This window comes from Ochotona princeps, chromosome 22 (genome assembly GCF_030435755.1).
Source record: "Ochotona princeps isolate mOchPri1 chromosome 22, mOchPri1.hap1, whole genome shotgun sequence".
Lineage (NCBI taxonomy): Eukaryota > Metazoa > Chordata > Mammalia > Lagomorpha > Ochotonidae > Ochotona > Ochotona princeps.
In genome coordinates this window covers 8,294,334-8,318,839 of record NC_080853.1, presented here as the reverse complement: position 1 = coordinate 8,318,839, position 24,506 = coordinate 8,294,334, and the positions used below count along the sequence as shown (strand labels likewise).

The window sequence follows — 24,506 nt, the reverse complement described above, 5'->3', positions numbered from 1 at the left end:
GAGCCGTGCCACAGGCTCAAGACATCCGGCAAGGGTCTGAGAGGCCCTGAGACCCACCTCGCTCCACCTCACCCACCCAGGCTGCTCAGATCCCTTGGAGGGTGAAAACCCTGGGAAGGCACAGCCGCTGGAGCACACCCCATCCCGTTCCCTTCTCCCCTAGGTGTGGGAGCACGGTTAAGAGCCAGACTGCAGCTAACGGGGCTACAGGGAAGCCAAGGCGGAGGTGTGAGTGCGACACGTGGCCCTGGCTGGGGCTGGACCGGCCAGCTGGGCTCTGTCAAACACACCTGCACAATCATTGCCGAGCAGCTCTGGGGGGTTCCATGTGCCCCTAGCAAACCTGAGCTCACACAGGACACGGCTCTCAGATTTCACTCCAGTGTCTGGGAAGCTCCAGGGACAAGGATTCCAGGCCAAGGTGAGGAAGCAAGCCTTTCCTCTGCCCCCACCTTTCAAAAAAAAAAAAAAAAAGAAAAAGACTATATTCTGAACTACCTGCACATTAGTGCCCTCTGGTGGCTGAAACATAGCAACATTAAGGTTGAGGGCCTGGGGCAGGCTCAAAGTCTTTCCAATTTAGGGGGCAAAGTCTTTCTAATTTTTTCGGAAAGAGAAAACTCGGTGGGTGGGGGGTGGTTATTGAAGAGTTCCAGACCCTAGCCTTGCTAAAGAGGTGGGGTGGGGAGAGGGCTGGTGTGTTGCACAGCTGTGCCAGCATCCTGTATATAAAGCAGGGACCCTCTGCTTCCTATCTAGTTGAAGATGGCCCAAAGACATGGGCCACTGCCCTCCATGTGGGAGATCCAGACAGGGATCTCAGCTCCTGCTTCTGTCTGGCCCAGCCTCAGCTTTTGTGGCCATCTGGGGAGCAAATCAAGATGGACGATTTCTGTGCATCCCTGTCTGGTCCTTTATCAGGACCAGGGTCCGCTGCAAAGGATGGAGAACCAGCAGTCAAAGGTATTTACTTCGACTTCACGTAGAAGTTGATAGGCACAAGCCCCCAAATGGGCGTGGCTGTTCAAGTGATTCCTCTTGTGTTACTCTGGGAAGAGCAGTTTGTATTTTCTGGAGACCATCCCTAGCCTGAGACAGAGTTGAGAAAAGAGCAAAAGATGGCCTGAAGTTGGTGTCTGGGATGGCTGCATCCCATATCTAGCTTTGGCTACTCAGTTTCCAATCCAGCCTCCTGCTAACACACCTGGGAAGCAGCAAGTGGTGGCTAAAGTGCTTTGGGTCCCTGCCACCCCATGTGGGAGTCCCAGATGAGGTTCCAGGTTCCTGCTCTCAGCTTGGAGCAGCCCTGTTTTGAGGTTTGGGGGCAGTGAGCCAGCAGATGAAAGATCTCTGTCTCTCTTTCTCTCTTTGCCTTTCCAATAAAAACAAACAAATGTATAAAAAGTAAAGAGAAGATTGGGCCCAGCTTAGTAGCCTAGTGGCTGGAGTCCTGGCCTTGTCTGTACTGAAATCCCATATGAGCGCTGGAAGTCCCGGCGGCCCCACTTCCCATCTAGCTCCCTGCTTGTGACCTGGGAAGGCAGTTGAGGACAGCCCAAAGCCTTGGGACCCTACACCCAGGAGGGAGACATAGAAGAGGCTCCTGCCTCCTGACTTTGGATTGGCTCAGCTCCAGCCATTGTGGCCACTTGGGGATTGAATCATTGGATGGAAGATCTTCCTCTCTGTCTCTCCTCCTCTCTGTATATCTGACTTTCCAAAAATAAATAAATAAATAATAAATCTTGAAAAAAGTAAAGAGAAGATAACAGGGGATCATGCAGGACAGAGCTGGAGGCCATCCAGCCAAAGGTCCAGCCAAAGGTGAGCAGCAGCAGGCCACCTGAAGCACAGAGGTCATTGTCTACACACAATCCAAAGTTGACCCCAAGCTAGGCAGGGGACAATCAAGCGCAGGGCAAATGAAGAGGAAAAAATGCTGCTGGAGCTCCAGCCATTAAGTCCATGTCCCAGTCACCAGAACCCAGGGAGAACAAAAGAGAAGCATTATTTGAACGTCTCCAGTAGGTCATAATTTATGAAGCTATTAAAAAACATGCAAGAGCGGCCAAGAAGTGTGGTTCACGTAAGATCAAATACTGAGTTCTCACTATTCAGAAAGAGAAGAGAATTGATACAGACCTTGTCACTTCATCCTGCTTGGTGATGGTGGCATGTTTCCCAGAACTATGATATCTTTGGGGACGCTTACTGTGCCTTTCATGGAAACACAGAAGTCCTCTGCTTCCAGGTATCACTGAGTGAACATTACATCCTACAAAGCCCAATTGAGCCCTATCCACCCATCTCACAAGTAGTCACAGAGCACCAGCCATGGGTTCTGAGCTCAGAGCTACAGATAAGAAACACACTGTTGATGTGGGCACTGTGGCATAATCGGTAGAGCAGTGGCATCTCACACGGGTGTCAGTTCAAATCCAGGCTGCTCCACTTTAATCACTGCAGTGAATTAGAAGATGGAAAATCTCTCTGTGTAACTTTATTTTCAGAGAGAGAGAGAGAGCGCGCGCGCATTTCTTCCCCTGTAGAATTCATGCTTCACTCGGGAAGTGAGGAAGGAAATGGCCAGACACACGGCAAAAATGCACCTTTCCTCTCACAGGGGGAGCTTGGTTATTCCCCTCTGCGTGTGGGCTGGACTTGGTCCCTCACTTCTATTGCAAGTGTTGATTAAATCAAGGGGAAGATGCTTTTTGTTTGGAACTTGACCACACACTGCTCTCCTTACTAAGAGCCCAGAGCCAGCACTTACATCTTCAGTCACCAGACCGTGTCTTTGATCAGCTGAGCTCATGAACCCCAAACTACTCCCGCTCCCTAAAGATGCTCTCTCAGGCCCAGCCCATGCAGGTGCTGATTCATGTCCTGGCTGCTCCACTTCCCACCCAGTTCCCTGCTTGTGGCCTGGGAAAGCAGTCGAGGGCTGAGAGCTCATGACAGCTCCTGAGCCAAATTCTGCGATATAATAAAGATGTGTTTGTAAACCACCCCGTGCTGGGATAGACACTTCACCTAGCAGTTAACACAGCCACATCCCACATCAGAGGAACCGAGATCGGCTCCCGACTCCAGCTTCCTCCTGATGCAGATGAGAGGACTCACACAGTTGGGTTCCTGCCGTCTGACTTGGGAGACTGGGACTGGGTTTCTGAACCTGGACTCGGCCCAGCTCGGCTTCGGCTGTGGCAGGCATTTAGTGAGTGAACCAGCAGATGACAGCTTGGAATCGCTGTAAGTCTCTAACAAATAAACCGCTCACCACTGAGTCATTTGTTTTGTAGCAACAGGTAACTAATACACAGATAAGTAATCACAACCATTTCAAATTAAGCTGGGTGCAATTAAGAAATCAATTAGAGGGGAAGGCATTGTGGCATAGCATCTTCAGCCACCACCCATGTGGACACTGGTTTGTGTTCTGGCTGCTCCACTTCCGATCAGTTAGTTGTCTGCTAATGCACCTGGGGAAAGCAGCAGAAGATGGCCCTGCAACTCACATAGGAGGCCGGAAGGAGTTCCAGGCTCCTGGTTTCAGCCCTGCCCAGCCCTGGCTATGGCAGCCATTGGGAAATGAGCCAGCAGTTAGAAGATATCCCTTTCTCTGTATTGTCCTTTCTCTCTAACTCTGCCTTTCAAACAAATAAATAAATCTTTCAGAAGAAAGAGAGAGAGGAGAGAGTAACTGGGGTGATGTGGCAGCAACTGGTGGGGGGTGGGACAGAGCAGGAGGGCAGGTGAGGGCCTCCCCTGCAGGTGGCCTGGAACTGAGAAGCGGAAGCCAGGAGCGCTTGGCACATCAGCAGGTGCTGCATAGTCTTCTGTAAGCAGAAAGGCTCCATGAGCTATCCTGAAAAGAAACCTGTGGGAGGTAAAACTCCTCCTGCACAGTCTTTTTGTTGTTGTTGTTGTTGTTATACCTTTTTTCTTTTTCTGAAAGATTTATTTAGCTTTTCCCAAAGGCAGATTTGCAGAGAGCAGGACAGAGAGAAGGATCCTTCACCCGCTGGTTCACTCCCCAAGTGGCTGTGATGGTCAGAGCTGAGCCAACCTGAAGCCAGGAGATTCTTCTGGGTCTCCCACATGGATACAAGGGCCCAAGGAGGTGGGCTGTCCTCCCTTGTTTTCCCAGGGAGCTGTATGGGAGGTGGAGCAGCCATGACACAAATTGGCTCCCACATAGGATGTTAGTGCTGCGAGTGGAAACTTATTAGTCTGCAATGTCATCTTTTGATGTGGGGATGGAATGCAAGCTGTCCTGGGGCTGGAGTGCCTGTTCACTCACACTCAGTGCAGGCTGGGAACTCTGGTCAGCTCCCTTTCTCGCCTGCCCAGTGGCCCTGAAGTCCCCTTGTCTTGTTCCCTGCTCTGTGGCCAAGCAGAGTGGGTAAGCTCCAGAGGGAGGTGAGTTCCCCCTGGCAGGCAGCACTGCCCACGGCAATGGCACTCCACAGGGCGGCCAGCACCAGCTTCACTGCCGAGTGGGGGGCTGTGTGGACGGGAGTGCTGTGGGCTGCCCCCTCCTCTCTCTCCCCGCAACCTTTGGCTCTGCTCTCTCCAGCTCCCACTTCTTCCCCCTCTTCCTCAACTGCCCCAGCCCCGTCACAACCTGCCCCACCAGCGTTGTTCCTCAGTCCTTCGCTCCTCCCTCTCTCTACCCCCACCTTCTTTCTCCTGCTTAGCTCCCCTCTTCCCACTTCCTCTCCCCTCCCCTTATCCCTAGCTCCTTTGTTCTCATCTTGATGACCCCCACGTATTCTCCTACTGTCTTCACACTAATCCCACCTCATGATCTCACATCCCAAATACCCCATCTACTCTTAAACAGAAGAGAAAAGGCCTGGTGCAGTAGCCTAGTAGCTAGCATCCTCGCCTTGCATGCTTCGGAATCCCATATGGGTGCTGGTTCTAATCCCAGAGGCCCCATTTCACATCCAGCTCCCTGCTGGTGGCCTGGGAAACCAATGGAGGATGGCCCAAAGCCTTGGGACGCTGCACCTGCGTGGGAGGCCTGGAAGAAGCTCTGGGCTCCTGGCTTTGGATTGGCTCAGCTCCAGCCATTGTGGCCACTTAGGGAGTGAATCAGCAGACAGAAGATCTTCCTCTCTGTCTCTCCTCCTCTCTGTATATCTGACTTTCCAATAAAAATAAATACTTACAAAAAAAAGAAGGGAGAAATATTTATTTGAAAAGCAAAGACACACAGAGATCTTGCATCTGCTGGTTCACTCCCCAAATGCCCACAGCAGCCGAGGCTGAGCCAAGCCAAAGCCTGGAGGCAGAAACTCAACCCGGGTCTCCCACATGGGTGTCAGGAACTCCAAGCACCTCCCAGCTGCATTAGGACGTGGCTGGACCAGAAAGGGGAGTCAGGACATGACCCCGGGCACCCGGACACGGGGTGTGGGTGCCCCAAGCACCAGCTTAGCCACTGAGCTACAACACGGCCGGACGCTCCTCGTTGAAGCCCCTTGCGTCCTCATTTTCCCTACACCCCCTTCTTCCTCGCCTCTGTCATTCCTTCCCAATCTCTCCTTCGATTTGATCTCTCCTCCTCCTCTTGCTAGCCTGCTCCCACTGCTCCTCAACTCTCACCCCATCACCTCTCTGCTCAGTTTCCTCCTAGCCTCTCTCCCTCACCTCCTCAGCTGTCACCTCCACCCTCGCCCCAACCCGCGCGTCCACCTGGCCCCGCCCCTCGGGGAGGTCACGGGGTCCACGGACGTGCGGCGGCCGTAGCGGCCCTGCCAGTCACGTGGTCACGTGACGCGCTCCAACATGGCGGCGCCGTGGAGCCGCGGCGTCGCTTCCTGACGGGGCGGCGCGCACGGACTCGGCCGGTGCCGGCAGGGACGCGGGGACCCTCGCCTCGCTCGTCCGTCCACTCGCTTGTGTCGCGCGCCCGCGGGGCTGCCAGCCCCCGCTGGGCCGGGGCCATGCAGGAGAGCCAGACCAAGAGCATGTTCGTGTCCCGGGCCCTGGAGAAGATCCTAGCCGACAAGGAGGTGAAGCGGCCCCAGCACTCGCAGCTGCGCAGGGCCTGCCAGGTGGCGCTCGGTGGGTGAGCCGCCCCGCTCCGGCCTCCCTACGCGGCCGTTACCCTCCCCGGCCTCCCGGCCTCCCGGCCTTCGCTCCCCCTGACCCCGAATCCCACCTTCCCGGCCTGCTGGGGATTATCCCCCCAGGGGAACTGATGTCGGGCTGCTCCAGACTGGCCCAAGGTCACCTGGCAAGTTGGTGACAGCCGAGCCTGTTTGGCCTCCCTGCTCAAGGCTCCTGCCACGACTGCTCGCCCGTTTCCTGGTTCCTCCCCTCACCTACCTCCAAGCCCTCCATGGCCCTAGCCCCGAGTGTCCACATTACCTGGGCTCTGGCTGGTTGGGTTTTCCCCAGGTGAGCAGAGCAGGTGGAAAGAGCTGCTGGCCTGGTATGTAGGGAAACCCCTGAGGCTCGCTTTAGGGGTGTCTGACTGGAGAATGTTCTTTTCGTGGGGGTGGGGGTGGGGGAGTGTTCCCATAGCTGTTCCCTGCGAGGGTGAGCCTTATGTCCCAGACATGGTAATGCCTTGTGGTGGGCGAGGCACCTGCTCATTCTGGGCTGTCCACTAAAATGTGGGGGGTCTGTGGAGCAGAAAGAGGCGTCCACTCCTCCGCCACCGTATCGCTTTTGACTGCAGCAGTGCCTGGCACATAGTAAGGCGCCCATTGCATATTTGCTGGTTGCCTGGGCCCGCGGATTTCAGAAAGAGGAAGAGGAGTCTAGCTTATAGTTCGTTACAAGCTTGGTAGTTAATGCTAACAGCAGTGTCCAATCTTTCCGTTTTAATCACTCAACAAATATTTATCAAATGGCCACCTCGTCTCAGGCACAAATCAGACAGACGAGGTCGTAGCCCCTGTCGAGTGTAAACTCTTACCAGAAGAGACAGAATAGGTCAATAAGAAATGAGGTGAGGCGTTTTGTGAGCCCTGACAAACCCCACGGTGAAAGCTCGAAGGGCAGGGGCTGATGGAGAGGCCGCAAGGACCCGCTGCTGTAGTTAGGGGTGCTCCGGAAAGAATTCCTCTCCAAGGAGGGAGGAGGTATCCAGCGTGCAAAGTTTCTGGGCGGAGAGGATCAGTGTGTCAGACCAAAGCTATCTCTAAGTTCATCCCACCCCAGGGCTTTGGGTTTGGACTTGGGGAAAGGGCCAAGGGAGTGGGAGGCTCCGTTTGGTGCAAGGTTCCTCTGTGTCCGGATCCAGGAATCCGCCTGTGCCCTTCGCACTGGCTGTCATCACGTTGGTCAAAGGGCCGGAGGCTCCGTAGAGGGTCAAGAACTCAATGATAGGAACGTGGTTGTTGCCTAGATAATCTGCAAAGTGCTAGTTCGGTGAAATTCAGGATTAGTGGAAGGCTTTTCCTGCGATTTAGGTTTTTAAAGCTTTTCTAGACAGAGAACTGAGGCCGACTGTAGAGTGTTGTTTTCATGGCAAAACAGTTTGTTGTTGGTGACGCCAAAGTCTACTGATTGTAACTCCACGCTCAGATCTGCCTGGATTCTGTGCGCTCGGTGTCACTTCAAGGCCTGTTGTGGGAGCTTTCGAGTAGTTGTTTGCCCTTCAGCAATCTCCTGGAGAGAACATATTTCACCAGATTATAGGAGTATTCTTCAAATAATTAGTGGGGAATGCCTATTATGAAAATTAGTGGGAAATATCGATTATGCATGACTTTGAAAAAATTTTTTAACAAATAAACTGAATTTCATTTTCTGTAACCACTATGAAGTATCTTGGTATTGTTAGAACCCTCTTAGAAAATTGGCGTGGCGGTTGTGAGGAGCCGTAACATCAAGAGCTTATTAGAGAATATTTTTGCGTCATCTCTTTGTGTAGTTAAGATTTGTCTAACGCACTGTGGGATTCACGTTTTAAGTGTTTAAAGAAATGGCCCGTATAGGAAGTAACTTGACAACAGACTCTACAGCTCATTCGGGAGGTGCCAGCCCCATTCTCATCGTTATGACTCACCACTCCAGTGGTATGACAGGGAATGCCACAAGGGACCCTGTCCAAGTGGCTGTCGTCATTAAGAAGTCGTTGGATGTTGTCGCTGTTTAACAGAGATGATGGCTTTTCTTGCACACCAAGGAAACAGTTAAGTACCCGTTGATATTTTGTTATTTCCAGGGCCAGGTTATGTCCAGGAGTCCAGTTGAAGAAGAGAATTTTAAGGAATCAGTATACATGAAGTGTTGCAATGTGTTGCAAAAGTATCTTGGAGACTGCTCAGTGTGGGTTACCCATTCATTCTGATAAGAGAAGCCATAAATGGCTGCTCAGAGTTGCCACGCTTGTCCACTGGAGCGCTCTTAGAAGGAGCAGCGCCCGTGATAGGATTCCGCTGGTTGCAGCAGGCTGGGGAGGGGGCCAGGGCTGCCGGGCTGTGCTGGATCCTCCTGGCTCTTACAAGATAGGAATGTGACCTCTGGTACTTAAGGCTTCCAGTGTCCAAGTCCTCCGTCTCCCTCTTGCTATCTTTGTGACCCTGGGCAGTTACTTAATCTTACATATTCCTGTTCAGGTTATTATAAAGATTTAGTCGACATTTCCATGAACTCAGTATATGGCAGGTGCTCAGTAAACAGCTGAATATAGATATATAGGTATAGATACATTTTTTTACTCTGCAACAACCAAATGATCTGATTTGATATTTTTTATCTTTCTGGAATGACATTGTTGTGTTTGGTTTGTAGGAGCAATAAACACGACTGTAACTACATAACTGAAAGACTTTATTAGAGTGTTAACTTGGCTAGGTGAAGACAGAGGTTGTCTCCCGTAAAGGCAGTGATGATCAGAATGGAACAGGTTTGGGTGATCTCGAAGTGTAGGTAAGGATTGCCCAACTACAGGATGGTGTCATTCTGCCCTCCTTGCGGAGAGTGCCCATGAGAGTGTTTATTGCTCCAAGAACAGCACTGCTCTTTAACTTGTTAATGAAGCTATACTAGTAGTGTTATAACTTCATTATATGTTATAAAACTATACTAGTGTTATTGAAGCTATACTATTATTAATAATTTTCAATCCTTCAGCCCACTGTAGGGGACTATGATTACATTCTTTCTCTCTCTCTTTTCTTTTTATTGGAAAGTCAGAGTTATAGAGAGAAGGAGACACAAAGAGAAAGATCTTCCATTCACTACTCACTCCCCAAGTGGCCACAGTGGCTGGAGCTGAGCTGATCCGAAGCCAGGAGCTTCTGAGTCTCCCACGTGGGTGCAGGGTCCCAAGGCATTGGGCCGTCCTCGACTGCTTTCCCAGGCCACAAGCAGGGAGCTGGATGGAAAGTAGAGCTGCTGGAACACAAACCAGCACCCATATGGGAATCTTGGAGCATGCAAGGAGAACTTGTAGTGACTGTACCTTCCTGCTTAGCCCTGTGATTACATTATCAACCCCTCCTCTGTTTTAAAAGGTTTATTTATTTGAAAGCAGTTATAGAGAGAGGGAGATACAAAGGGAGAGACCTTCCATCTGCTGGTTCATTTCCCAGGTGGCCACAAGGGCTGGGACTGAACCAGGCACCAGCCAGGTGCTTCATCCTGGACTCCACATGAGTGCAGGGGCCTGTGGACTTTCCCAGGCGGATCAGCAGGGATCTTGATTGAAGCAGAGCTGCCGGAACTCAAGCCATCACCAATTTAGGATTCTGGCATTCCAGGTGGCGGCTCAGCTGGTAATGCCACAACACCAGCACCCAAATCTGCCTTTTGTAATTGTTTCAAGACCCATCTCCTCAAACTATAATATAGCTTTAAATTATACTTTGGTTTGGAGACTTGACGAGATAATCTAAATGCTTTTAAATTGAATATGCAGAAATTTGTCTTTTCATCTTACTTAATGTGCACAAAATTGTAAGTATACTTTCATTGCTAGCTGTCATTTTCAAGGAAGTCCAAGAACAGGAAACATGTAAGTTTCTCACATGCCACTGAGTGACATTTAAAATCCTGTGTTGTGTGGTACCTGCCATGTACCACGCAGGTCCAAGTGCCTGGCGATGCCTTAGTGTAGTTCTTGATGTTAGTGTCCCCACAGAGGACGAGAGAAGTGAAGCCTGAGGGCCTGGGCGCCTGAGCCAGGCATCTGATGGCCCCAGCGTGTGAGCTCGGGCAGTGGGGCTGCATCAGTCCAGTAGCCTCATGGGTACCGCTGTGCTCGCTTGCTTCTCCACGCAAAAGGTCTTACACCTGATCGCTGCACCGTGTGCCGCTTTGTTAGAAGCCCGCCTTTCCCCTGAGTCAGGAGATGTGTTCAGAAGCCTCCAGAGGCAAAGAGCCTGCTGTCTTCCGCAGCCTTATGTTGGGTGTGTCCTCAGAGTACTTCAATTTAGAGACCGAGAAGGAAGACAAGATGATGAAGAGCTGCTGGGGCGTGAAGCCGTATTTGAGTTCAATTTTGCTAATTTGTGCCGTCCCCTCCGCTGCAGTGACTCCGCTCAGAGTTCTCGAGTGGTGTCTGTTAGGGGACAGCCGGCAGCGCGAAGCCGAGGCTCTGAGAGCAGCTCCCCCACAGCCGCCCAGCCTGTTGGGGAGCCAGCGGCAACACGACGTGCAGATCTGCAAACCCAGCTCCAGCTCTTACGTTCATGGGGTCTTAAGACATTGGTGACCTTGGCTCGAACACGTTGGGTGGCATGAGGCAGGTGAAGTGAGGCCAAGTGGGCTGAAACAAGGGCGGGAGCGTGGACAGGTAGACTGAAGCGCAGACGAGGCTGTCCCCAGTTGGCCGCATCATGGAGAGGAGTCGGGTGCACATCTGCGGAGGAAGGAGGCTTGCCTGTTGCTTCTTTGTCTAAGAAACCACTTTAACTTGTTTACCTGTCATTGGGAGGGGAGCCAGTGAAGCGAATACATTCATAAATCTTGGTTGTACATTAAGCTTCGTAAAACATTCCGACATTGACACGTCCAGGTGACATATGGCAAATTGCTTTTTGACATATGATATTGTTCTTGTTCTAATGTTGATATATTCAAAGACACTAGTCTTATTATTATGAAGAAACTTACATATAAAATTTGGAAAGTAAAGAAAATATCTAAATTGATATAGCAGAACAAGACTTTCAATTGGCATATGGAATAAAGCTTTTAATTTTAGAAAGCTGTGTTTTGGCCATTTTGTTTACAAGTGCTGCACATCACGATAGTTTTGAAGACTGTTGAAAAAGTTCAAGGTGATTCTTCAGGAAGGTCAGCGTTCTAGGAACAGCGTCTGAAGGTTATCAATTACTGGAAAGTGCTTATCGGGGCTGGCATCCTGTATGAGCCTAGTTTTTTTTTTTTAATTATTTATTATTTAACTTCATTAATTACATTGTATTATGTGACACAGTTACATAGATACTTGGGTTCTCCCCACCCCTCCCCAAACCCTCCCACCATGGTGGATTCCTCCACCTTGTTGCATAACCACAGCTCAAGTTCAGTTGAGATTCCCCCATTGCAAGCGTATACCAAACATAGAGTCCAGCATCTTATTGTCCAGTCAAGTTCAACGGCTTCTTAGGTATACCCTCTCTGGTCTGAAGACAGAGCCAGCAGAGTATCATCCCAGTCAATTGAAAGCTCCAACATACCATCAGCAAAAATTTACATCATTATGGAATTAATTGACATAGTAATGAGTAACCAATATGTTAAAGATAAATGCGAGTTCCCAGCCACCTTCTGTGACCACCTCACCTATACTTCAATTTTAGTTTATACACAACATATAACATTCAAAACATAACATGTTATACATAACATCATATCATCTTAAATTAAGGCAAACATGTGGTATTTAACCTTTTGGGATTGGCTCATTTCCCTTAGCATTATGGTTTCCAGTTTGGCCCATTTGGCCACAAAGAACTGCATTTTGTTTTTTTTAATAGCTGAGTAGTATTCCATGGAGTAGATGAACCATAGCTTTCTTATCCAATCCTCTGTTGATGGGCATTTTGGTTGCTTCCATGTTTTTGCAATTACTGATTGTGCTGCTATGAGCATTGGAGTGCATGTTGGTTTCTCATAAAACAATTGTTCTGGATATATTCCTAGGAGTGCTATTGCTGGATCATACGGTATGTTGAATTTGAGTTGTTTGAATATTCTCCATACTGATTTCCATAGAGGCTGTACCAGCCTGCAGCCCCACCAGCAGTGGAGTAGGGATCCCTTTTCCCCGCAACCTCGCCAACAAGTGTTGTTGGTGCTTTTATTCATGTGGGCCAGTCTTACTGGTGTTAGGTGGTACCTCATTGATGTTTTAATTTGGATTTCCCTTATTGCCAGGGAACTTGAGCATTTTTTCATATGTTTATTTGCCATTTGGGTTTGTTCCTTTGTGAAGTGTTTGCCCATTTCCCGTGCCCATTTCTTGAGTAGTTTGAATCCCAGCTGCCAAGCTTCTGGTCTGACTTTCTGTTCAGACCCCTGGGAATGCTGAGGAAGATAGTCCCGTGCTCGGGCCCATGGGGAAACCAGGATGCAGCTCCTGTCTCTTGGCTTCGGCCTTGCGCAGACCTGACATGGCCATTTGGAAAGTGAACTGCTAGATGAAAGAGTTACTCAGTTTTTCTCTCTCTCTGTAACTGCCTTTCACATCAATCAATCAATCCTTTTTTTTTTTTTTTTTGATGATTTAAAAAGAAGGTGGGAAATTTGTTGATAGCTGTTGAAATTTTGTTTCTTGAACATCTTGTGATCCTGGGCTGGTAATTCCTCATCTTTGCGTTTCAGTCTCTTGCGGTGGTAGTGGCTCTCACCCCCACGACACAGGCTCGTGGTAAAGGTTCAGTGAGCCAGCACCGTGAAGAACTGGCACCTCCTGGGTAACCTGGAGTCACCGTGTTTGCAGAAGGGACCGAATGGTGCCCTTCGCTGCCCCTGGCCCAGGACTGGCCCCTGGGCAGCCTGGCAGGCCTGTGCTGTTTCCTTGGGTGAAGGCAGCAGTCGGATGGAGGAGCTTAAAGCCCTGAGCTGTGCTGGGCGCCTCTGGAAGCAGCACAAGGGACAACAGGGAGCCCATTCTTGGAGGAGAGGCGTAAGCTTGCAAAAATATGTCCTTAATCATCAGGAACATGGAGTCTCCTGTAAAAAAAATAGCTCACTGCTGTGTTTAGTTCTCACCGTTTTCACCAGGCCCAGGGTGGGGCTGCCAGAAAAATCCCTGACTTTCTTTCCAGCTTGGCTAACTGAGAGAACAGTTTCACATTTGCTGATTCATTCCGGGAGTCTTCCTGTAGGAAGCGTGTATGGCTTTACTGTCCTGGCTGACAGTAAGTCTTTGAGCTTGAGGTTTTGATCGTTTTGGCAGGTTTCTGTGGGAGAAGAGCCTTCATGTGCTGGAAGGGGAAATTTCCCTTGGTGGCTCCTGGGGAGTGGTCAGCGAGTGTTTGCTGTTCCGTGTGGGCTGACCCCGTGGGGAGGTGTTTGTTTGGGCATCACCCCCGTGTCCAGGTGCTAAGGGAAGCAGAGTTCACAGGGGAGACAGTTCTCTCTGGGTCAGAGTAACCACCTGGGTGGTCCTAATGGAGGGACATCTGTCCCTGTGAGGGAGTGAAGGCAGGCTTCCCTGGGGGGAAAGTGTGTGTGTGTGTGTGTGTGTGTGTGTGTGTGAGAGAGAGAGAGAGAGAGAGAGAGAGAGAGACAAAGAGAGAGAGAGAGAGATCTCTCATCTGCTGGTTCACTCCCCAAATGCTCCAACAGCCAGGGCTGGGCCCTGCTGAAGCCAGAAGCTGGAAATTGGATTGACATCTCCGACATGGGTGGCAGGGCCCAGGCTTTTGGGCCATCACCTGTTTCCTTCCCAGCCACATTAGCAGGGAGCTGGATTGGAAGTAGAATAGCTGGAACACATACCAGCATGCTGTATCGCACATGCTGTCTTCACACGGGGTGCCACAATGCCATCTCCTCCGTCTGCATGGGAATCTTCACATCTGAAGAACTGAGTAGGTAGGGGTATGTGGTGGAGGGAGCCACCTAAGCAAGGGCCCTGTGGCAGAGAGCAGCACCACTTGGAAGAAAACTGAAAGAGGCCACTGTATGCTTGAATCATGGTAAATGGGAGGATCCAAAGTCCCCTGACGTGCAGGATCTTGGAAGTTATAATGGAAAGTTTGAATTTTTTAAAAAAGATTTATTTATTTTTATTGGAAAGGCAGATTTACAGAAAGATCTTCCATCCACTGGTTCACTCCCCAAATTTTTGCAACGGCTGGAGCTGAGCTGATCTGAAGCCAGAGCCAGGAGCTTCTTCCAGGTCTCACATAGGTGCAGGGTCCCAAGGCTTTGGGCCGTCCTCTGCTGCCCTCCCAGGCCACAAGCAGGGAGCTGGATGGGAAGCAGGGCTGCCGGGACATGACCTGGTGCTCATGTCGGATCCTGATATGTGCAAAGCGAGAATTCAGCCCCTGAGCCACCGTGCCAGGCCTGGAAAGTTTGATTTTTTTTTTTTTTTTAAGTTTAAAAGCAGTAGGTGTGATACTGGAGGGGAAAAGTTAATAGATTGACCAGCTTTTTGTTTTGGAAACGCTTTAGGCTGCCATGTTCAGAGTATTTCAGAGGAAGACCAAGGGGAATGCCTGGAAGAGATAGTTACTGTCATGCAGGAAAGAATTCTGGGCTAGAAGTGGTGACAGTAGGAACAGAGTCAAAAGCAAAAATGCCCAGCTGGTTGGGAGGTAAAGCTGAGAACCTGGTGATGGGTTAGGAGCATGGGAAAGCGGATCGTCGAGGTCTTCCGTCCCCAGGTGACTGGAATGGCTAAAGCCAGGAGCCAGGGACTTCTTCCAGGTCTTCCATGTGGGCTGCAGGGGCTCCAAGTACTTGGACTATCTTGGATTGCTTTTCCCATCCCATTAGCAGGGAACTAGATTAGAAGTCGAGCAGCCAGGTCATGAACCGGCAGCCATATAGGGTGTTGGTGTTGCAGGCGGTGGTTTTACCTGCTGTACTGCAAGGCTGGCCCCAGACTTAGATTTCTTCCCTCTGGATGGGCCTGTGGGAGAAGACCAAATAATCTGAACTGGAACTTGGATTTGTCTTTCAGCACCCGAAGGACCCATGAACTCAGCAGTGGCTGCATTGATAAGCCCAACAGTCCCAAGAGAAGCAGAAGCTGGCAATAGAAGGGGGCCCTGAGGGTTTCTGTGGGAACACAGACTACAGAGAAGGAGAGGCAGGGTCCAGGCCTGGGGCTGCCACCCTCCCTGGCTGGCCAGAGGAGAGTAAGTCTGCAAGGGAAACGGCTGAGCCAGGCACGAAGCAAGCTGAGGAGGAAGCCAGAGTAGAGAACATCTCCAGGAGGGGTGAGGGGAAGCGCATGGCAGAGCAAGACTGGAAAAAGGCCCATCAGATTGAGACACAGTGGGTCATTGGTGGCCTTTGTCTGAGCAGCTGAGGTGACGTGCTGTAGCTGGCAAATGCCAGACTGGGCCGGCTGGGAGCGGATAAAAGAAACCAGACCTCCCTCAAATGGGGAGGCTTCCCTGGTTTTTTGGCTGTGCTGCAAAGAGGAGAAGGCACTTGCGTCTTGTGCAAGTTTTGCATTGTGCTTTAAGTTTGAACTTGTGTTAGTGCCTTGAGGGAGAAGCCAGAGAATGCAGGGAAGACAAAGGGCAGAATGTTCATCCACTCAGCTACTATTGATTGTCTCCTGATCGGAGCTGAGCCTTCCCAGAGCCTTGGAACTCAGCACAGAATTCACAGAGGAAGGCAGACAACTAAGAAATTGCTGGATACTCTGAAAAAAGATTAGAAAAATAAATAGGGTGCCACCTTTGTGGTGCAGTGGATTAAGCCACCGCCTACAGCACCAACATCCCATATGGGCACCAGTTCAACTCCTGGCTACTCGATTTCTGATCCAACTGCCTGCTGATATTCCTGGGAAAGCAATAGAAGATTGCCCAAGTACTCGGGCTCCTTCCACACATGTGGAGACTCAGAAGTTTCTAGCTCCTGGCTTCGGTCTGACCAGTCCTGTTGTGGCCATTTGGGGAATGAATCAGTGGGTACAAGATTCTGTCTGTCTCCTGCTCTGTGTATGTGTCTCGTTTTCTCTGTAACTCTGGTTTTCAGATAACTAAGTGTTGGAACACATGAAAAGATGAGAAAATAAGACCAGTGAGGACGCTTGGCAGCGAGGAGGTGCGGGGATGGCAGGTTTGGGCTGCGAGGGTCAGCCTTGCTGTCAGGCTGCGGGAACAGTGGCTACAGAGGCCTGAAACGGCTACACTTTCTGTTGGCAGGACGAGGAGGTAGAAGAAAGGGAGACAGCAGGGAGAGTGGGGCAGGGCGGGTGGGGGGCTGGATCACCCAGAGACTTGGAGGCCAAGGTCACGATTTCCAGTTGTACTTAGAGATGGAAAGCCACTGGAGAGTTTTGAGCAAAAGAGATATGATGATATCATTTATAAATATATATATTATGTATTTGAAAGGCAGAGCAGCAGAGGCTGATCTTCCGTCTGTTGGATCATTCGTCAAATGCCCATGATTGATGGGGCAGGACCGGGCCGAAACCAAGAGTCAGGAGCTCCGTCCGGGTCTTCCGCAGCACTGACGGGGGCCAAGCACTTGAGCCACCTTCTGTGGCTCGCCCAGATGCCATGGCACGAACGGATCTGAAGTGCTCAAACTGGGAAGCTAGTGTCACAGGTGGTGCCATGTTGTTGGCTCCTGTCTTCCCTCTTCAGGGAGACCCTCTGGCTGCTGGGTGAGGGGACACAGAGAGCCGAAGCAGTGAGGCCAGTCGAGAGGCTCAGGGTGGTCCAGGAGGCCTCGAGTTCTAGTGCAGGGGGTGGGAAGCTCCTGGGAAGCCAGGGAGAGTGGGGAGGCAATGGAGGTGAAGGTTTGTTAAGAGGAGGTGAGCATCTCTTCATCACAGCTTCTGCATGCTGAGCGCAGGAGGCCACTGACCCTTTGGTGGGCAGTGAAGAGCAAGGTAAGCTAGGGTGATGAGAGGAGGAAGGGCTGTGGTCAGCATGGAAGCTGTGACAAGTGGGGTTCGCTGACGGTGTTCGGGGTTCCAGCCGACTGACCAAGAGGGCTTTCTGGGGTGTCTGCTTAGGTAGAGACAGGTGAGATGAGCCTGGTGGGTTTGGTTTGGCCATCTCCAGTCATCTGAGCAGCCATTCTGGCAAGTGATTGATAGTCTGTGGGTCCGGTGTGGTTGGCATTCAAAACAAGGTTATTTTAGAGCTCAGAGGCTAGCACAAACCTGTTTCGGGGATATTAACGCTGAAACTCAACTGCTGTCAGGTGACGCTGGTGGGAAGGAAGATGTCCACTTGGGGGGATGAGCAGCATTGCCACTGCAGAGTGTCAGCGGGGTAGCACCGCATCTTATCACCGCAGCAGGGCCTTGGTGTCACAGGCGTAGGTTTCTGTAGGTTTCTGCAGACTTGACCAGCCCCGTAGGCTGAGTCTTTTAAGCTGTTCCCACAGCTCTGTGGGCCTCTTCGGGGGCAGGGGGAGCTGCTGCTTGTCCCCGAAGGGCAGGACGCGTGCCACACGGCTGCCTTGACAGACCTGCTCCGTTCCTTATGGTCTAAGAGCCAAATGCTAGCTGTTAAGTCATCTGGGCACTTCTCTCCTGTTTGCTTACGCCTGTAATAAGATATTGACACACCAACGGGAAGTTAGAAACTGCCACCATTTACTTGATTTTTCACCTCCTCAAGATCAGTCCAGGATAAAGTTACCCAAGAAAGGGAAATCTGTCATCCCCTGAACCGTGTCTTGGGCCTGCTGGGGTGCCTGAGGCCATGTCCAAACCTCTGGCTCCTGGGAGGCCCGGGGAAGGAGGCAGTCCTGTGGGAGGTAAGCTGTGTGTGTGGTGTTCATGCCCACGCCCTTCCCTTGCTGGTTCTGAGGGTACCCGGAGCCCGTGGGCCTGCCAGGGGCACATTCAGCCAAGTGGGTGTAAGGGCCATGTGTTCAGACACTGAGGTCTGTTGCTCTGAGCACAAGCCATTTCTCCCAGGAGGAAGACTGTGTCTGAGGTGAGGGGTTCTGAATAATGACATTTTATTTTCAGATCTTTGCCTGTGTAGTTACTGCAACCTCTATAGTGAGGATTTTTGAATTTGTTTTAACTCATCATGATTACATATGCCTTAATACGCTTGAACTATACTTTTTATGATCGAAATAGTGAATGTTAGGTATGAATACTTTACCAGAGTTGTTTTAAAGGTGTGTGTCATCTATATATATTTATAGTAGGAAATGTGAAAAAAGATGAGAAGAATCAGCATCCCCACCACTTACATAGTTTTCTTCAATATTTTGTAACATTTGTTTCACCATTTTGCTGTATTTATTCCCAGTCTTTTTATGCATATTTTTGCACAGTTAAAAAATGTTACTATTTTGCAAATTAGCCATGGTTTACCTGAACTGTTTGAAACCAGAAATGTTTTTGAATTTTGTAATTTTTTTTTCAGATTTTGAAATAGAACCCAAGTCTAAGCACACATTTCTGTGTGTGTGTGTGTGTGTGTGTGTGTGTGTGTGTGTGTGTGGTTGTTTTTGCTTTGTTTTGTTTTGCTGAAGATTTCTTTTATTTGAAAGTCAGAGCAGAGAAGAGAGAAAAAGAGAGCTTCTGTCTGTTGGTTCACTCTCTATATGGCTTCAATGGCCAGGTTGAAACCAGGAGCTTCGTCTGAGTCTTCCCCATGGTTCTTCGCCTGCTATGCCACAGCACCGGCCCGCATTTGTGTCCCTGTACACCTGACACACAGGCTGAGCACAGTTTTAAGTGGTCATTTTCATGACCTGTGTTCTGCCTGTGTCATAAAGACAGGTGTGGAGTTTGTCCCTCACTGCGTCATGTTGGCACTCAGGAAGTTTTGAGTTTTGGAGCATTTGAGGGTTTTGTGTTAGGTGCTCTCAGCCTGTGCCGTGAGACCGTGGGACAGGGACTGCGGAACGCAGGTGCCTCGGTCTGCGTGGTGCCACGGCTCCTGCTGCAGGACAGTGGGAAGGTTTCCTGACCTTGTGGGTCTGAGATTCCCCACAGGAACTGTTGGTTCTCACCAGGGACAGTGTTCCTCAGAGGACACCTGGCAGTGTCTGAAGGCATTCTTGGTTTTTCAGGACTTAAGGGGTATCAGGGCGTCTGCTGATGTTCCGTGGGTAGAGGATGAGGTACTGCTGAGCACCCCACAGTGCACAGAATGGCCCACGGCAGAGCTACTCACCCCATAGTTGCATGGCTGAAGTTAATAAGCAGCTGTGTTCTGATAAGATGGAAATAATAATAGTATCCCCCTGTACCATTGTGGTGCAGGTCACATGAGTTAACACACGTTTGTAGCATAATGCCTTGCATGGAGTAACTAACTACCCTGGAAAAGTTAGGTAATACTCCTCTCGGTGCCATTATTTCTTTCAATTTCTACCAGCATTACTGTATTTAAAATTCATTATCAGCATTCTTCTTAATAATTTCAAGGTATCTTACAATGGAGTTTTCTTTTAATAAATGTAGCCTGCTTCTAATATGTTTTTCCTTCTTCCCTTCCAGATGAAATTAAAGCAGAAATAGAGAAGCAGAGGTGAGTGACAGCACTGTGTCCCTGTGGGAAGACAGCAGGCATGTGTTGCATGCACACACGTGGCGAGGCCCCCTCCTCTGTGTGTCCTGTTTCCCTGGGGCAGCACCCTCCCCTAATGCCATACTGGGCACATGGCAGGCCGTGCTGTGTTTGAACCAGTGCTAGGTTAGCAGGTTACTGCTACAACTCTGGGGACTTTACAGAGGGAATGTTAGTTTTACCTTACTTTAGCTCAGGTGGTTGAGAGGAGCTCCTTGGAAGCAGGTGGGCTTGGTTTGGCATCTGAATCCATGTGGAGGAAGGGTCGTGTGGAGAGTTGAAAGCATTCCGCTCTCATGAGAGCTACCTTCAAGGGCGCGCTCCAGGGACCCAGACACCCCCGTGGGCCTACCTCCCAGATGCTGTAGCCGGGTTGGCCTCTACCCTCAGTGCATCAACCATCACCATGCACCTGTTAACATAAGGCTTTGGGGTTTAAATGTCTGCATGAGTTCGGCTCTCCTAGGTGTCAGAGCCTGTGTGTACGCTAACACAAGGATCAAGAATATGAACCGGGAGGGGTTGTATTGTCCCAACGCTGTCTCTCGTGTGAGGACCTCACCGTCAGAAAGCATGTGGGAGGTGCAGAAGTGAGGCTCTGGCACAGCTGGCAGCAACCTTCACCACACTGGGCAGAGACCTCCCTGTGTTGTGCCTCTGTGGTATTTCCTCCGACTGAATTGTCTGGCTTGGCGGTGCAGTTGGCAGGCTGTTTCATTAAATGGTTGCTCTTGGGAAGGTGAGTGAATCAGGTACAGAAAAAGCAGCCTCTTATTTTTATTTCCCCTTTCTTGGCCTTCTCCTGCTTTTTCTTAGGCTCGGCGCTGCCGCACCACCGAAAGCAAACTTCATTGAAGCTGACAAGTATTTCCTTCCATTTGAGCTGGCTTGCCAGTCCAAGTCCCCCCGGGTGGTCAGCACGTCCCTCGACTGCTTGCAGGTAACGTATCCTCACTGGAGCTGTGCTGGGGCCTGCCCGGCCCTCCGTGTGCTCTCGGAGTTCGCAGTGAGAGGAGCAGTTTAGCTGACTCTGCTTGGTCTCATGAGGCAGGGTAAGGAGAGGTACTAAGCTTAATGAAGCTAGAATTAGTTTACCTGGAAATATATTCATTGATTTGCTTATGTGTTTTTCCTAAATGAAACTCAGCATTAATTGGACTTTTTGGTCTATGTGGGCACATAAAGCCTTTGTTTTTTTTTTTTTTTAAAGGTTTATTTGTTTGAAGGAGTACATCAGGGAGAGAGAGCGCTCTTAATCTACTGGTTCATTGCCGAGTTACTCTAACAACTGGGGCGGGGGAGGGCGCAGGTTAGAGCGGGAGCCTGGAACTCCATCCACTTCTCCTCCATGGGGGATGTAGGACCCACACACAGCAGACTGTCATCCGCTGCCGGATGCACGAGCAGGGACCTGGACTGGAAGCTGAGCAGTTGGCACACGAACTGATGCTTGACATTGTTAGGTAGTGGCTTTTTTTTTTTTTGGCAGCCTCTTTTTTTTTTTCTTCTAAATATTTTTCTTTTTTATTGAAAAGTCAGATTTACAGAGAGAAGGAGAGATAGAAAGATCCTCCATCTGCTGGTTCACTCCCCAAGTGGCCACAACGGTCGGAGCTGAGATGATCCAAAGCCAGGAGCCAAGAGCTTCTTCCAGGTCTCCTATGTGAACACAGGGCCCCACAAGGCCTTGGGCTGTCCTTGACTGTTTCGCCAGGCCACAAGCAGGATGCTGCGTGGGGAGTGGAGCATCCGGGACATGAACTGGCACTCACATGGAATCTTGGCGCGTGCAAGGCAAGGACTTTAGCCACTAGGTTACTGCACTGGGCCTGCAGCCTCTGTAAGGACCCTCACAACATTATCTAGTCAGTTATCTCCCAGGGCCCAGTTCCTCGTGTGTACACCATGGGTGTTAGAGTGAATGTCACACCAGGAACCATGCATACAGTCAGTCCCTAACAGCTGCTGTGCTGTTGGCTGACGGGTCCCTGTGGCTTGAGCAGTGCCAGAGACCCTGTCATCCCAACACTCAAAGTATTGAGAGTGTGTTCCTTTGTGGAAGGAAGTCGCTGGCCCCTAATGTCAACTCTGAACCCCTATTTCGGGCCCCTGGTCCATTGCTGGAGCCATGCATATGCCAGAGTTTTTTAAGGGAGACACCATTGTGCTGCTTTTATGTTAAGTCCATGGCAAGTCTTGGTTTATGGCCCGTGGCTGTTTTTAGAATGAAGTTCTGTGAGTTGAGCCTACAAAATTCAAAATATATCCTCTTCATGACATCAAGAAGTGACAGGGTGCTCCCTGAACTAGTGAAGGAAGAACTTGTCCTTGGTTGCTGTCCTGGCCAAGCCTGCCTGACTGGCTTTTCCCAGAGCCGGCCAAGAAGCTTCTGTCTCAGAAACAGGGCAGAGAGTTGGAGCCAGCTGCACACATGCTCTAGGCACTCTGCCTGTCTGCTGGAGCTTGGGGCGGAGCTTGGGGCGGAGCTAGGGGCGGAGCTAGGGGCAAAGGTGCTTTGGGGGGGCTGGGTTGGTCTTGAGCCCTGCTGCCCAAATTCCTTTTCCCCCCTGGGGAGAAGCTTCAGCCTCCCAGCTGCTCCAGGTGTCAGCAGAACCCTGGGTGGCCTCACACTTCCTCAGGGCAGCTCAGGGGAGGAGAGTCTGATTGTCTTCTCTAGGCTAATGAATGGTTTTCTTTCTCTTTCTCTTATTTATTTGAATGATAGAAAGAGACACTGAGAGCTTGCATCCTCTGATTCACTCCCCAAATAGATGCAATGATCAGATCTGGACCCGGGGACCTAGGACTCCATCTGGGTCTCCCACGTCAGTGTGAGAGGCCCAAGCATGTGGGTCATCCTCCACTGCCTTCCCAGGTTGTAAGCAGGGAGTTGGCTCAAAGTGGAACAGCTGGGACTCGAAATAGCTCTCTGATACAGTAAGCCAACATTGTAGGCTGCGTGGCTTAACCTGTTAGGTCACAACACTGGCTTAATTTTATGATTTTATGATTAGTTTTTTTTTTATTTTGATGATGCTTGCATAGTTGATTAGATTGGGAAGGGTTGCGGGTTAGAGAGTTGGGATAAAGTGGGTGAGATCATTTTTTCCATATTTTCTTCTTCCTGTATTTAGTAGAGGGGGCAAAAAAGGGGAGTAGTTGCATCCAGCCTCCCAAATGCCTCAGTACCCAGGGATGGGGAATGGCCACCAGGGTCATCCAGGGTCCCTGGTGTAGAGCATGCTTGGAGGGTTCTGCCCAGAAGGTTCCAGTAGTTCTGAAATGCTGTCGATCTCACCACTCCAAGGATGAAGAAATCCGTTGGCTGACATAGTCCACCTTAGAGTCTCCATTCACCCAAATGTTTGCTGCCAACGCTTCTCTGGGGGTAGTTGGCCAATTTGTTCTGCTCTCCTTCCTCTGTTATGGTACCAGATGTCTTCTGTAGGCTCCAGTGGACTGCCATATCCTCCATGTGCATCTGGGTATGTCATCCGCTGCTCCATCTAAACTACTGAGAAGGACTAGCTCTGACACATGCACTCCATGGTCCAGCCACAGTTCTGGTGGTTCTCCCCATGGTTGGAGCAGTTGGGGGAATCCCCGAAGACACCTCCTCTGAAGTGATCCCAGACCTGACTCGTGTGTGCTTGCTAGTTCGGTGTCTGACTGTCTGACACCAACATCAGCCTACACTCACAAGTGATTGCTGTGTCAGTTCTGTCTCCAGCCTCAGTTCTGTCTTTTTTTTTTAAAGATTTATTTGTTTTTATTAGAAAGTCAGATTTACAGAGAGAAAAAGAGACATTAGAGAAAGATCTTCCATCCCCTGGTTCACTCCCCAAGTGGCCGCAATGGTCGTAGCTGAGCTGATCTGAAGCCAGGAGCCAGGAGCTTCTTCTGGGTCTCCCACGTGGGTGCAGAGTCCCAAGGCTCTGGCCTGTCTTCTATTGCTTTCCCAGGCCACAAGCAGGGAGCTGGATGGGAAGTGGAGCAGCCAGGACATGAATGGGTGCCCATATGGAATTTTGGCACATGCAAGACGAGGACTTTAGTCATTAGGCTACTGCGCCGGGCATTGAAGCTTAGCTCAAGCCAACGAACCCCACTATCCAGCCCACGCTCATGCTGATGGGTGCCGTCACCTATTTAGCCAGGCCCACCCCTAGCCCTAGTTCTCATGCTCACCAGTGGGAGTTGCAGCCCATCAGAGAGGTGCCCACAATTCCCCTACTGGGCCCACTCCCAGTCCTGGATCTTTCACTCTGCAGGTGGTTTTGCAGTCTAACTTGACAGGATTTGCCCCAAATTGTAGTGCTGGCCCTAATGTGAACTGGCTGGTGTTGTGGCTTGACCTGGCGTATTCTGCTGCCTCTCCTGGTTCTCACATCTGCCAGTGGGTGCTATGGACTGGCTCAGCCTGGCCTGCCCCCAGACCTGACCCACACATATGCTGGCAGGTACTGTAACCTGGCCTGGTCCAAGTTGCTGCTAGCCTTGGTTCTTGCGTTTACCTGTATGGACTGTGTCCATACATTTCCCCAAGCGCCTGCATCATATTTTCTCCCAGTGACAGGTCTCGCGCACACCAGTGGGTCCTTGGCCCAGCCCAACTTAGTCCAGGGCCCAGGGGAGCATGAGCCCAGGTTGGTGGCCCTTGTGCCAACGGAAGCCAGCCCATATGGCAGCTACTTGCTGCAGAGCGTGGACCAGCGCTGGTAATGAGTGGTTTTAAAGTTTTTGTGGTCAAATAGTAAAACTAATTTAAATAATTTTGCAGACGTTTGCCCAATATATGTAGATTTTTTCATTTTGAAATCATGTACTACTCTTATTGAAGTG

The 24,506-nt window shown here is 50.4% G+C and overlaps 1 protein-coding gene across 1 annotated transcript in view; it reads left to right on the top strand.

Annotated features, from left to right (window-relative positions):
• The first annotated feature begins 5,770 nt into the window (after positions 1-5,770).
• ARFGEF2 (ADP ribosylation factor guanine nucleotide exchange factor 2) overlaps positions 5,771-24,506 on the top strand; it is a 93,915-nt gene continuing 75,179 nt past the window's right edge. The window contains exons 1-3 of the mRNA XM_058679333.1: positions 5,771-6,075; positions 19,595-19,625; positions 20,481-20,604. Coding sequence (XP_058535316.1) covers positions 5,955-6,075; positions 19,595-19,625; positions 20,481-20,604 — 276 coding nt within the window. The 5' untranslated portion in view covers positions 5,771-5,954. The remainder of the gene's footprint in view (positions 6,076-19,594; positions 19,626-20,480; positions 20,605-24,506) is intronic.